This window comes from Eurypyga helias, unplaced genomic scaffold, assembly GCF_000690775.1.
Source record: "Eurypyga helias isolate BGI_N326 unplaced genomic scaffold, ASM69077v1 scaffold6850, whole genome shotgun sequence".
NCBI classification, from domain to species: domain Eukaryota; kingdom Metazoa; phylum Chordata; class Aves; order Eurypygiformes; family Eurypygidae; genus Eurypyga; species Eurypyga helias.
In genome coordinates, this window is record NW_010223812.1 from 13,744 (window position 1) to 25,160 (window position 11,417).

At 45.9% G+C, this 11,417-nt stretch overlaps 1 protein-coding gene across 1 annotated transcript; it reads left to right on the forward strand.

Moving 5' to 3' along the window:
- Positions 1-3,815: 3,815 nt before the first annotated feature.
- LOC104511079 (coagulation factor X-like) lies at positions 3,816-11,211 on the forward strand. Its single transcript, XM_010153580.1, has 5 exons — positions 3,816-3,864; positions 6,086-6,213; positions 8,493-8,630; positions 9,363-9,486; positions 10,631-11,211. The coding sequence occupies exons 1-5, from the start codon at positions 3,816-3,818 to the stop codon at positions 11,209-11,211; spliced, it is 1,020 nt and encodes a 339-aa protein (XP_010151882.1).
- The last annotated feature ends 206 nt before the right edge of the window (positions 11,212-11,417 follow it).

An 11,417-nucleotide genomic window follows, 5' to 3' on the forward strand; every position in this document is an offset into this window, starting at 1 on the left:
CTCTGGGAATTGGTTGGCCCTGTCTCCACTGTAACTCCTGCTTAGGCAGTGGAAGACTGCAGTTAGATCTCCCAGCTGTCCCTGGCTGAACAAACCCACACCCCTCAGCCTGTTACAGTACATCATATGCTCTAGGCTACAAACCAACCGGATGGCCTTTCCAGGGCTCCTCCAATCTGTTACACTCCCCTGTTGTCTGAGCTACACTGAACTTCACCAGACACCTCCTACTTCTCTCTCAGGGCTTGAGCTGGTATGGGCTAGTTTCGCATAGCAGGTGCTGTGAGCAAACCTGGTCGAAAAAATGAGAAATACAACTCTGCAGAGCAGCAGGGTATTGCTGCAGTCAGCAGTAAATGCACGCAGGAAGGACTGCAGGTCGCTTACCCCAGCTTGATAGTCTCTGCTGTATAAACTTTCACCAGGCTTACTTCAGTGTTTGCTCAGAAATGTTTGTTCCCTGACTTCTGGGCACTGGATTCCTGCTTGTACCTTCTAATCCCTTGTCCCACGTTCCCTGGTAAGCCTGGCCTGTGCTCCATCAGGTTGAAACATCCCTCTTTAAAGGGAAAACTTCAGGCCTAGGTGCTACCCAAATCCTATTTACATACTCAGAATCACAGAATGGTTTGGGTTGGAAGGGACCTTAAAGACCATCCAGTTCCAACCCCCCTGCCATGGGCAGGGACACCTTCCACTAGACCAGGTTGCTCAAAGCCTCATCCAGCCTGGCCTTAGACACTTCCAGGGATGGGGCATCCACAGCTTCTCTGGGCAACCTGTTCCAGTGCCTCACCACCCTCTCCGGGAAGAACTTTCTCCTGATATCTAATCTAAACCTCCCCACTTTCAATTTGCACCCCCCCATTACCCCTTGTCCTGTCACTACAGGCCCTTGTAAAAAGTCCCCCCCAGCTTCCTTGTAGCCCCTTCAGGTACTGGAAGGCTGCAGTAAGGTCTCCCCGGAGCCTTCTCTTCTCCAGGCTGAACAAGCCCAACTCTCTCAGCCTGTCCCCATAGCAGAGGTGCTCCAGCCCTCTGAGCATCTTCGTGGCCTCCTCTGGCCCTGCTTGTGCCAAGGGCATTCACTGAAGCTTGAGTACTGAAGTGCAAGTCAGGCTGGACGACATGAGGTGTTGGGGTGGCTGAGGCGAGGACCTTCCTCTGGCCCTGGTGGCAGTTGCTGGGGTTTACTCACTGGTGTGTGTGTATATACCTCCTTGTCAAGCCAATCAGCACCTTGTGAGCGGGCACAGAGCTGGTTTGACAAGCATGCAAGAGGGTGATGAAAGTCCATGTTTGTGTATGATGTGCCACACAACTGTGCTTAGAAGTGTCATTATTCTGCAGAGTATGAGGGACTTTGTCCTCCTGCTTTGCAATCAGAGTTTATTTGTCCTTTACAAATGAAACTGGTTCCTAGACAGCCTTTCATCCTGCACCATGGTGCCCATAGTGCCTGAGGCTCGAGGGCCTCATCTTCATTCCTCGTTCTGTTCCAGTGTCTCTGCCATGCTGAGAGGATGAGTGGAACATCAGCTTGCATCTTGGCCTCCTACCAAATCCCACAACCAACTCTAGGGCCTGCAGGAAAGATAGAATTAAAGCACACTTTTTTTATGTAGACTAGTCGTTTTGGGGTAATTTCACATAGCAAGAATATGAACAGATTGTAAAATCCAGGCAAGAGGTACGGCACACAGCTGCTGTGTAAACTGGTGGGTTTACACACCAGTGTAACTCTTCACGGCAAGCGAACACTGCTGCTTTGGGCAAGAGCTGACATTTACCACAGATGGCGGAAGCAGCAGCTCTAAGCTACCCTGTACGGTTCAGGCTTTCTCAGCCTTCAAGGAAAAGCCAGTCCTGAGAAGAAAGGGAAGAAAGGAAGGTTGGAAATAGACAGTGAAATCACTTTGAGGCTACGGAAAGAACTGATGAGGAATAAAAAGGTAGGACATTGCTCAGGCCTAGTCCAAGTTGATGTATCTGGGCAAGAGACTTGTGCATGGGGCACTGGGCTTTCTAAAAATGAGGCTTCTTTGGAGTCAAATAGAGAAAGCCTGAGGAGGGACCTAGGAACAGCCTTCATGTGTACAAAAGGCTGCTGCAGAGACATAGGACTAGGCAGATCTTCATGTCTGTCGTGAAGGTAAAAAGACATAGCATATCTCAGTTTCAGGGAGTTCCCAGGGGAAAACCTTCTCACACTGTGGCTCGAGAAGCCCTCTCTCTAATAGGGTTTGTCTGGAGGGCAGTAACGCCTCTGATGGCAGTAGTCTTTCCGAGCAGGAGAGGCAGCTAGCTGTCAGGAGTGCAGCATGATGGGGGCTGCCCTAGGGAACGAAGGTGGATGAGTTGGCCTTCGTTATGGTATCCTACAGTACGTCAGGAAAACACACTTTTGCAAGTGCGGTGTACAACTGGATGGAATTTCCCAGGAGGGTCCTTCACAGGGGCCTTGGCCAACGTGGCAAGAATACTAGAGGTAAACTTAAACCCTTGTGGGATCAAAAAGCTGGACAGGGTGATCCTGGACATCTTGTTAGGACGTCTTTCTGTACTTGCAGGAGAGCAACACAAGCAAAGAGTCACGGTGATGCAGTTGTGACCTATGCTAGCACAGTAATAACGAGCAAGGTTTTCCTCCCTCTTTACTGCTCCCTGATGCAGGTGACTCACCTGACAGGATTGTATTCTGTAGGCAGGGCCCCAGACCACAAGGCCCTGTCAACAGCTGTCCCATGATGTGCTGTGAGCCAAAAAAAACCTAACCAATCCATCCAGAACAAGGTGGAAATTGATGAGTTTGTGGAAGTATAGTCTGGTGATTGTGTCAGAGAGTGGATGCTGTGTGCCCCAGAGGTCCCATCCAGCCTGCTGCATCTGTGCTGCTTACCAGCTCCTCTGGATTCAAAGGCTTCACCTATGAGCATGACAATCAATTTCACCCTATATACAGCACTTCCAACTGCAGCCGTTTGGAATAAGAGACCAAAACCTTGTGCAATACCTTTCCTTCTTGTTTTCTCTTGTTCTGATTAGCTCTACGCTTTACTGGCTTCCTAAGGCACTACCAGAGCTGGGAGGCAACATTTTGCAATATGCTTACTGAGCTCTGCAAATTTGGTGCTCTGAGCTGCTCCTGACTTCTGAGCCGCTTTCCTGCTTCAGTCCAGTCTGCAGGAGGCACAAAGCTCTGGCTCTGGTTGCTCTGTCTTCACTGGGACATGGGAAACAAACACATCACTTTAGCTCCTTGATGCCTGGCTAATAAGGCTCTTCTAGGCTCATCCATATTTCCTGAAGATACAGAGCCACCCACAGCAGAGAAGGAGAAAGGGAACAGCCACAGACCATGGTCCTGCAGCGTAAATCACCAAGTGGCAGCCTGGTATCTGGAGTTTTCATAGCATAACCAAGTTTAACGGTGTGACCACATGTTATTCTACTGGGGTAGAACCTACCCTGGTTTATGGACTCCCCTCTTCACAAGGAATCTGAAACACACAGGTGTCGCAGCCTTGGTGGCAAACCCAGGTCCGTGCCACCCATGCATCAGCTTTGCCAACACGAGGTGCCTGCAAGTTGTCACGCTGGCATTGCTGCAGCCCAGTGGCTTTTTGATGTTTTACCATTGTCCTGTGCTGACATTGAGCCCAGGCTTTGCTCTCAGAAGTTTTGGTTTCTCGTGAGTAAACGACCTTTGCACTGCAGTGTTTCTCATGTAGCAGCTGCCCCAGAGTCCTGCAGAGAACCCGGTGTAAGCCGCGCAGTCAGCCCAGAGGATGGCAATGGCAGGTCCCCGCGGGACGATGTGGCTTCTTCCCATTGTCCTCCTTTTCCTTCAGATGGTGCAGACAGGTATGGCTTTTCCTTTAACTTGGCTTTGTGCTGCTTTGCCTAAACTACGCAGGTGATTATTTGCCACTATTTGTGCTTTGTGGACCAGGGTGACATGAGTGAAAACCTGGTAGCTTTGCTTTTTCACCCACCTTGCTCTGATTTGTCTGCTGCAGTGCAAAAATATCAGGGCTGAGTCACTAGGGGAATACCATTTTGGACCGAAACAATTGTGTCGGTGTAAAATACGGGGTTAATATGTCAATATGAAGGGCTTTCAAACTGACAACACAAACCATGTACTATTTTTCATGTCCTCAAAAGATGTGATAATTAAATAATCTTTACTAATCATTTGTAAGCTGTTGGGTGATGAAATGAACCCCACAAGTTTTAACAGTACAGAGAGAAACAAGAACCCTACACCATCACCCACTGTGCTTGTCCAAGTCTCAACACAGACATCCCACCTGCACTTCAGGAAGCATCCCACCTGTCTTTCAGGCTGGACCCCGAGATGCTTCGCTAGAGAGTAAGCGTGTGAATCATGCCACAGACGGGATGCGTGCCTTGTTGTTTAATTTTGCTGTAAAAGTCATTTGGTGATGACAGAGGGCTGGCTGGAGACAACTGAACAAACACCTGAGTAATCCACTTTACAAGAGCTGGAAGTTAGAGGGAGATTTTGACACCCAAGCGGTGAGATGGGAAAGGTATTTAGTGGGACATGGGGTGCCCTGAGAGTCTTCCATCTGTTTCAAGCAGAATTTTCTCATACAAACATGTAGAGAGCAATTTTGAGTGCACTCATCCACATCTGATTTTAATCAACAGACTAGAAGTGGCTGACAACACAAAGAGGGAAGATGACTTTAATAAAATTTAACTGTAAAATGACAATGCTCATGAAGGAAGCAAAGAAATAGAACAAGAGAACAAAATCAATGTATCTTTTAAAAGAGAGAAAGATCAGGCTAATTCTATAAAACCCCACAAAACCCCAAGTGTCCAAACCATCCCAAGGTCAAGAAAGGGCAGGAGGATTAATTAAAATCATGAGCTCCTTCATGACCTGACCTCTGGAAGGAAATATAGAAAAACCTAAATCTGTATAAAAGGAATTGCAAACATCCTGGCATAAAACCAGAAAAGCTGAGGAGTAAATACAATAAGATAAACATGATGCGAAAATCAAGAGCTGATCTAAGTATATGGATATTGGAAGAGACCAAGAAATATGTCAGTCTGTTCCCAATGAAAAATATCTTTATTCCTTAAAGCACCAGGTTATTTATATAACAAGGAGAAAAGAAACGGCTGAGCTGCGCTAGTCAGGAACAAATCACATCAATCTCCATCAAGGACAGGGTAACAGGCTGGTTTTTGTAACACAAAGACCCTGGTCTGGACAAAACTCATGTAAGTTTGGGGCACATGTGGCTGGGAAACTGTGCCAATTGGCTGAAAGAGTATACAGAGTGCATGGCCTCACACAGGTGGGCCTGAGGACCTCTGCTACTTAGTATTTTCCACAGGGACATGCAAGACGCAAGAGTGTTTACTCTCTGCATTTGTAGCTCATTCCAGACTGGAAGGGCTACCGTAAGTCAGAATGAGAGTTCAAAACAATCTTGTGAAACTGGGACAGTGGTCCAACATAACTAGGAGGCAATTCAGTAAACACAAAACCAAAATTTCACCCTTGGTCCCACAACATGTAAACAAGGAAATCTGTAAAATGTAGTAAAAGCAAGAAGTCTCTATTTCACAAGGATGAACAGCCAGGACAGGAAGTAATGGGATCCCATCACTCTGAGGGACACTCAGGTATTAGGAAACACTTTTTAGATGTTATTAAGGCTAGTTAAGGAGCAGATTAAGCTGCGTGGGCGAGCAGTGGAAGCTCCTTGTGAATCTGTAGGAACAGGTTAGACAACATCTGTTAGGACTGGTTTACCTCTCCTTGCTCTCACACTGTTCCGATGAGTACGGATTATCCCTTGCTTTGCCCTCAAAGAACTGCCAGTTATAGCTGGGAAACACAGCATAAGATGGAAAATAATAGGGGTCTACCTAATGTTGACAGCTTACCATTTTTTAAATAACAATAGTTATGATGGCACAGAATTTCCCCAAACGATGTGTTTGGCTTATGTTTGCAAGCGAGGTTTTATGAGCTGCTTGTGCTTTTATGAAATCACCGTGAACTTCTAACCTGCCTATGCATTTGTCTTCTCTGCAGTCGTACCAAATGGATGCAAGGTCAACAACGGGGACTGTGAGCAGTTCTGCACATCTGAAGGTGAAGGAGTCGTATGTTCCTGTGCTGCTGGCTATGCCCTGGGCGATGACAACAAAACCTGCGTTCCTGTAGGTACGAAGCTGCGCTTCAAGTTTGTTCTATGGGACACACACCGCATCCTCACCACGTTTGGGAAGTGCTGCAGTGCCATTGTAGCATAAAGAATAATGTTAACTGTTCACCCCTTTCTCGTGGCTTTCTTGAGTTGTTGCCAACAAATTTAGTAAGATCTTAGCTAAAGGTCCTAATTTAAGTAACATCAAATTGTGTAACTGTGAGCGATGTGCAGTAGCAAAACATAGGTCACAGAAGTATTCTGTGTAAGTGGGTGCATTCTTGGAGCGGACTGCAAACGCATGTCCCAGCAGGTATGAAGCCATATGGGGAGCTGGGATTATAATAGGGCATGGATTCCTCTTCTCTCACAGTCTGAAACAGGCCATCCAAGCTTCAGGAGTATTTGTTAGAAAGGATTGGGTTAAATTTACCACTGGTGAAAACTGGTGTCTATTTTTAAGACCTCTGGAGTGTGCTGAGCACCTACAGATCCAACCAAGAAGAACTCAAGAAACTTCTCCCTTTACAATATATAGTTCACAAGGACTCATTATCATTTCAGTCATTTCAGTCATAGAATCATAGGACCATAGAATGGTTTGGGTTGGAAGGGACCTTACAGACCACCCTGTTCCAACCCCCCTGCCATGGGCAGGGACACCTTCCACTAGACCAGGTTGCTCAGAGCCTCATCCAGCCTGGCCTTGAACACTTCCAGGGATGGGGCATCCACAGCTTCTCTGGGCAACTTGTTCCAGTGCCTCCCACCCCTCTCCAGGAAGAACTTTCTCCTGATATCTAATCTAAACCTCCCCACTTTCAATTTAAACCTGTTACCCCTTGTCCTGTCACTACCAGCCCTGGTAAAAAGTCCCCCCCAGCTTCCTTGTAGCCCCTTCAGGTACTGGAAGGCTGCGGTAAGGTCTCCCCGGAGCCTTCTCTTCTCCAGGCTGAACAAGCCCAACTCTCTCAGCCTGTCCCCATAGCAGAGGTGCTCCAGCCCTCTGAGCATCTTCGTGACCTCCTCTGGACTCGCTCCAACCGGTCTATATCCTTCCGATGTTGTGGAAGCTGTCATAGTCACATAATGTGATCGCAGCTATATCTCACTTGTTTTCCCTCAAATATCACCTGTTTAACTTAAAAGGAATACAACCTGCCTTTCTATTTTCTTCTAGAAGCAGTTTTCCTTCAGTTAACATATGGTAACCTAAATACATGAATAACTACTGAGATTGATTTTAAATCCACCAGTTTGTCTGCATTCGAAGTGAACATCAACAATTATTAATCTTAGTCCATTCTTCTGTCTGTCTGATGATATTTGTTATAATGCCCTTTGGAATCTAATACCCGATTGCAGTCATTAGCTTATAATTCCTAACATAGAATACTCTGTTTTCCAGTTACTAAAGATTTAGCAACATCAGGTACATTAAAAAAAAATATGTCAATAATAGAAGATGTTTAACTTTTAAAACTTTGAAAATGCTGAACCCATTTGCCCGCTTGCCTAAAATGTGCAAGTTTTAGAAGTGGAAAATGATTGTCATGTTTTCAAACATTTCGGTCCTTTCCCATTTGCAAAGGTTTTTTAATGGGCTGAAAAATCTAGCAGAGACAACCCTCACAAGGGCACCTGCATATCTGATTGATTGCAAAAGGCTGCTGTCAAGGAGTTTTCCTTGGACTGTTGAGTTTTCTCTTGTTATCATGAAGAGTTGAATCCCTGAAAGTGTCCTGTTCCCCTGCAAACCATTTTCCTCCACTGTGGGTATATATCTGCAACTCTAAAGGATGCTTTTGATAGCAAAACTCAGCTCCAGCAGGTTTGGGTGATTTCTTGCAATGAAGAACAACACGAGACGCACCAGAAGCTAGACTTAACTCTTCTGACCATGAAATGTCCCTTATACGAAGGGTTGTGTCAGACAGGCTCTGTGGAATGCCACTTCAGTAACAGAAATGGTTTTCAACGGCAGCTGTCTGTCCTTTTGCTCTGCTGGAGGGTAACCCTGCGTGTCACTTGGCTTGGGGCCTTACGGACAGCACAGGCACCAGCCCTCCCCGATGTGCAAGACCGTGGCCCTCCACATCTATATATTGGCTTAAGTCAGCACAAAAGGTAGCTCTGAGCTGAAGCGAAGGCTGATAATAGCAGTGGAGCCTTCCCAGATGTTTGCCCAGCATTAGGGGCACGAACGCCTTGCTCTCAGCATGCCACACATGCCTCAAAGTCCCAGTACCCAGCCAGACGCCAAGTGTTAGTGTATTGGTTTTGCCTTTGCAGTCAAGTTCCCGTGTGGGAGGCTTCAGAGAAATCACGGAGCCGGTCCAGAGAAAGTCACAGCAACCACAGCAAGTCCACATGCTCATCCTGAAAATGAGGAGACCACTGAGGCCCCAAGCAGCCATCCGGAGGTCACCGGTGAGGCTGGCAGCTTACCCAGCGTGTCCCCATGGCAGGTAAGGTGCCTTGTCCTGAGATGTGTAACGCCTGACCCTGCTCACCAGGCCCAGCAGCCATTTACCTCCTCATCGTGCCCATCCCCACTTGCCAAGGGAACCTGGCTTGATGGGAGATGGACTTCCCCGGTGCCAACATGTTGGGTGGCCACCACACTCCTGAGCACTGTGTTTCTGCACGTGAGTGGCGTTGGGCCTCCATTTCAGCGTTGAGCAAATGCTGAGCTGGGGAGGTAGGAGAGAAGTAGGGCTGCGGATATGGGGTGCAGAGCTGGGTGGGCCACAGGGCCCCTTCCCTGCCAACCGCCCAGTTATTCGGGTTGCAGCAGTATGAGAATAGCCTGAGTTTGTTGTGGCCAAGACTAAAGCAAAACAAAAAAAAAAACCCGCAGGCAGGAGCTGCGCTATTTCCATATTAGCCACATTTTGTTTAAAAAAATAGCAATCAAAACCCGTTGGTACAATAACAATGCACAAATTCTGCTCTGAGTCAGGGAGAAGGTCTGGCTTGACAAGTTTCCCACTGTGGTGACTACACCTCAGAGTAAGTTTCACCACCTCTGAATGAGTGTCTTTGACAGGAAATGCGTGTGAAAAAGTCAGCTTTAAGAAAACTGCCTGAACCTCAGCTGGCTGTTCAGGATTCCTCTGTACATGTGTTTTTGTGCTTTATCTTTCTTCTCTCTCTTTGCAGGCTGTTCTACTAGCAGATGATTACAATGAATGGTTTTGTGGGGGGACAATTCTGAATGAGTATTTTATACTTTCTGCAGCTCATTGCGTTAAAGAGTGGTCTAAAAGCTTACATGTTCTTGTTGGTAAGTGCTTCTCATTTTGTCCTTTACTACAAAAATAAGAAACTGTCCCGTGTTTTAGTCTCCAAATGCAAAACACTGAGCTCTGCCAGAGTTTTTCTTACCCTCCTGTTATTTCTTACTGCCTCATCTTGGGTGTCCTGCCCATGGCAGGGGGGTTGGAACAGGATGGTCTTTAAGGTCCCTTCCAACCCAAACCATTCTGTGATTCTGTGATCTTGTCTCTTGACTAACAATTAAATACATGTTCAGCTTTGTTGAATGGACAGTTTCTTTAAGCTTGGCTTGGCCTAGTGTAGCTTGTATATGAGAGAAGCCAAGTACAGACTGGGAAGGTATGCGGGCAAGTAAGGTTGAGCTGTTGTAGTTAAATTGGTCTAACATTACACCTTTATGCAATTATTTCCTGTGTTGGCCAAACCTTGAAGAATTCCAGATGCCTCATTCAGATGTTAGCAATAACCGTTTTGACAGCCTGTAGTACTAGCCTGAGACTGTTCCATACCTGAAACCTCAAATTTGTTATTTATTACTGCTGTTTATGAAAAAGTAGTGTATCACAAGTTCTAGGCACTGAAAAATGGTGTTCCGAGCCATAAAAATTGTAGTCAGCCTACAATAGTAAAACAAAATTGTGTTTGCCTAAATTCCAATTGTCTGTCCATTTAATTCCCAAAGAGACTTCATACAAATTGAGAAAGACTAAATACATAGAAACTTGTACATTTTTGTATGCAGAACGTTAAAGTTTTAAAAGACAATGAATATCTATTCCCTGTTTACGTCTGTTTGACTATGTTGCTCTAGGAATGAAAGGGACAAGATCCTTCTCTTCTGTGTGGAGGCTTTTGGCTGTATATCATAAAGGTGCCATTGGGAATATCATAATGAAGCCCAAAACTTTTAACTAAAGCTTTCATTGAGACCATTGTTCTGATTGTCTACTTCCCTAGTATTTTGGCAGCCCTCTAAAATCCCAAAATGGGTACAAAATGCTACAGCATCAGGATACGGGACTGGCCGATTTTATTTGTACAGTGCAACACTTGTGCAAAGTGCAAGGAACTTTGGTCCCTTCTTTTATTGAGATGCAGTTTAGACTTGCTGGTATTCTCTTATTAACAACGACTTTAATAATCTGACACAGGGATGGTGGACAAGGAAAAGGAAGAGCCAAGTAGATCAATGCACAGAGTGGAAAAAATAATTACACATGATGACTTTGATACAGACACTTACGACAGCGACATAGCCCTTCTCAAATTAGAGGAACCTATCACATTTTCTGAGGATGTTGTCCCAGCATGCCTTCCAGAAGAAGACTTTGCTACGGATGTTCTGATGAACCAAAGATTTGGAATTGTCAGTGGCTTTGGGAACACGATTGAACGTACACAGCCGGTCAAGAGAATGAAAGTGCTTCAAATCCCTTATGTGAACAGGACCACTTGCAAGAACGCCCTTTATAAACCAGTCACAAAAAACATGTTCTGTGCTGGTTACGATGAACACGGAAAAGATGCCTGCCAGGGAGATGGAGGAGGCCCCCACATAACCCAGTACAACGGCACTTACTTTGTTACTGGGATCATCAGCTGGGGAGAAGGGTGCGGAAGGCCAGGGAAATACGGAGTATACACCAACCTCTCAAAGTTCCTACCCTGGGTAAGAAGTGTTTTGGCAGAAGACTCTCAACGGTTTAACATTTCATCAACCCAGTTGTCTTAGCCATCAGATCTGAACCCTAAGTAATATTTTCCTCTTTTCAACATGCTTGTTAAAATTCTGATAGTTTGTTCTTCCCTTAAGAGACACCATCTATTCCTTCATGAGTTAATGCCTGATTTTCAGAAGGTGGGCTTGGACTTCAAACTGGTTTTTGGACAATAATGAAATTTCTTCAGATGGTATAGGAAGTCCTTCTCCTTTTTCTG

Coding starts and splice junctions, on each gene's coding strand:
- LOC104511079 (XM_010153580.1), top strand. CDS start 3,816: ATGTGGCTTCTTCCCATTGTCCTCCTTTTCCTTCAGATGGTGCAGACA. Junction 3,865..6,085: donor CCTTCAGATGGTGCAGACAG/GTATGGCTTTTC, acceptor TCTTCTCTGCAG/TCGTACCAAATGGATGCAAG. Junction 8,631..9,362: donor CAGCCATCCGGAGGTCACCG/GTGAGGCTGGCA, acceptor CTCTCTTTGCAG/GCTGTTCTACTAGCAGATGA.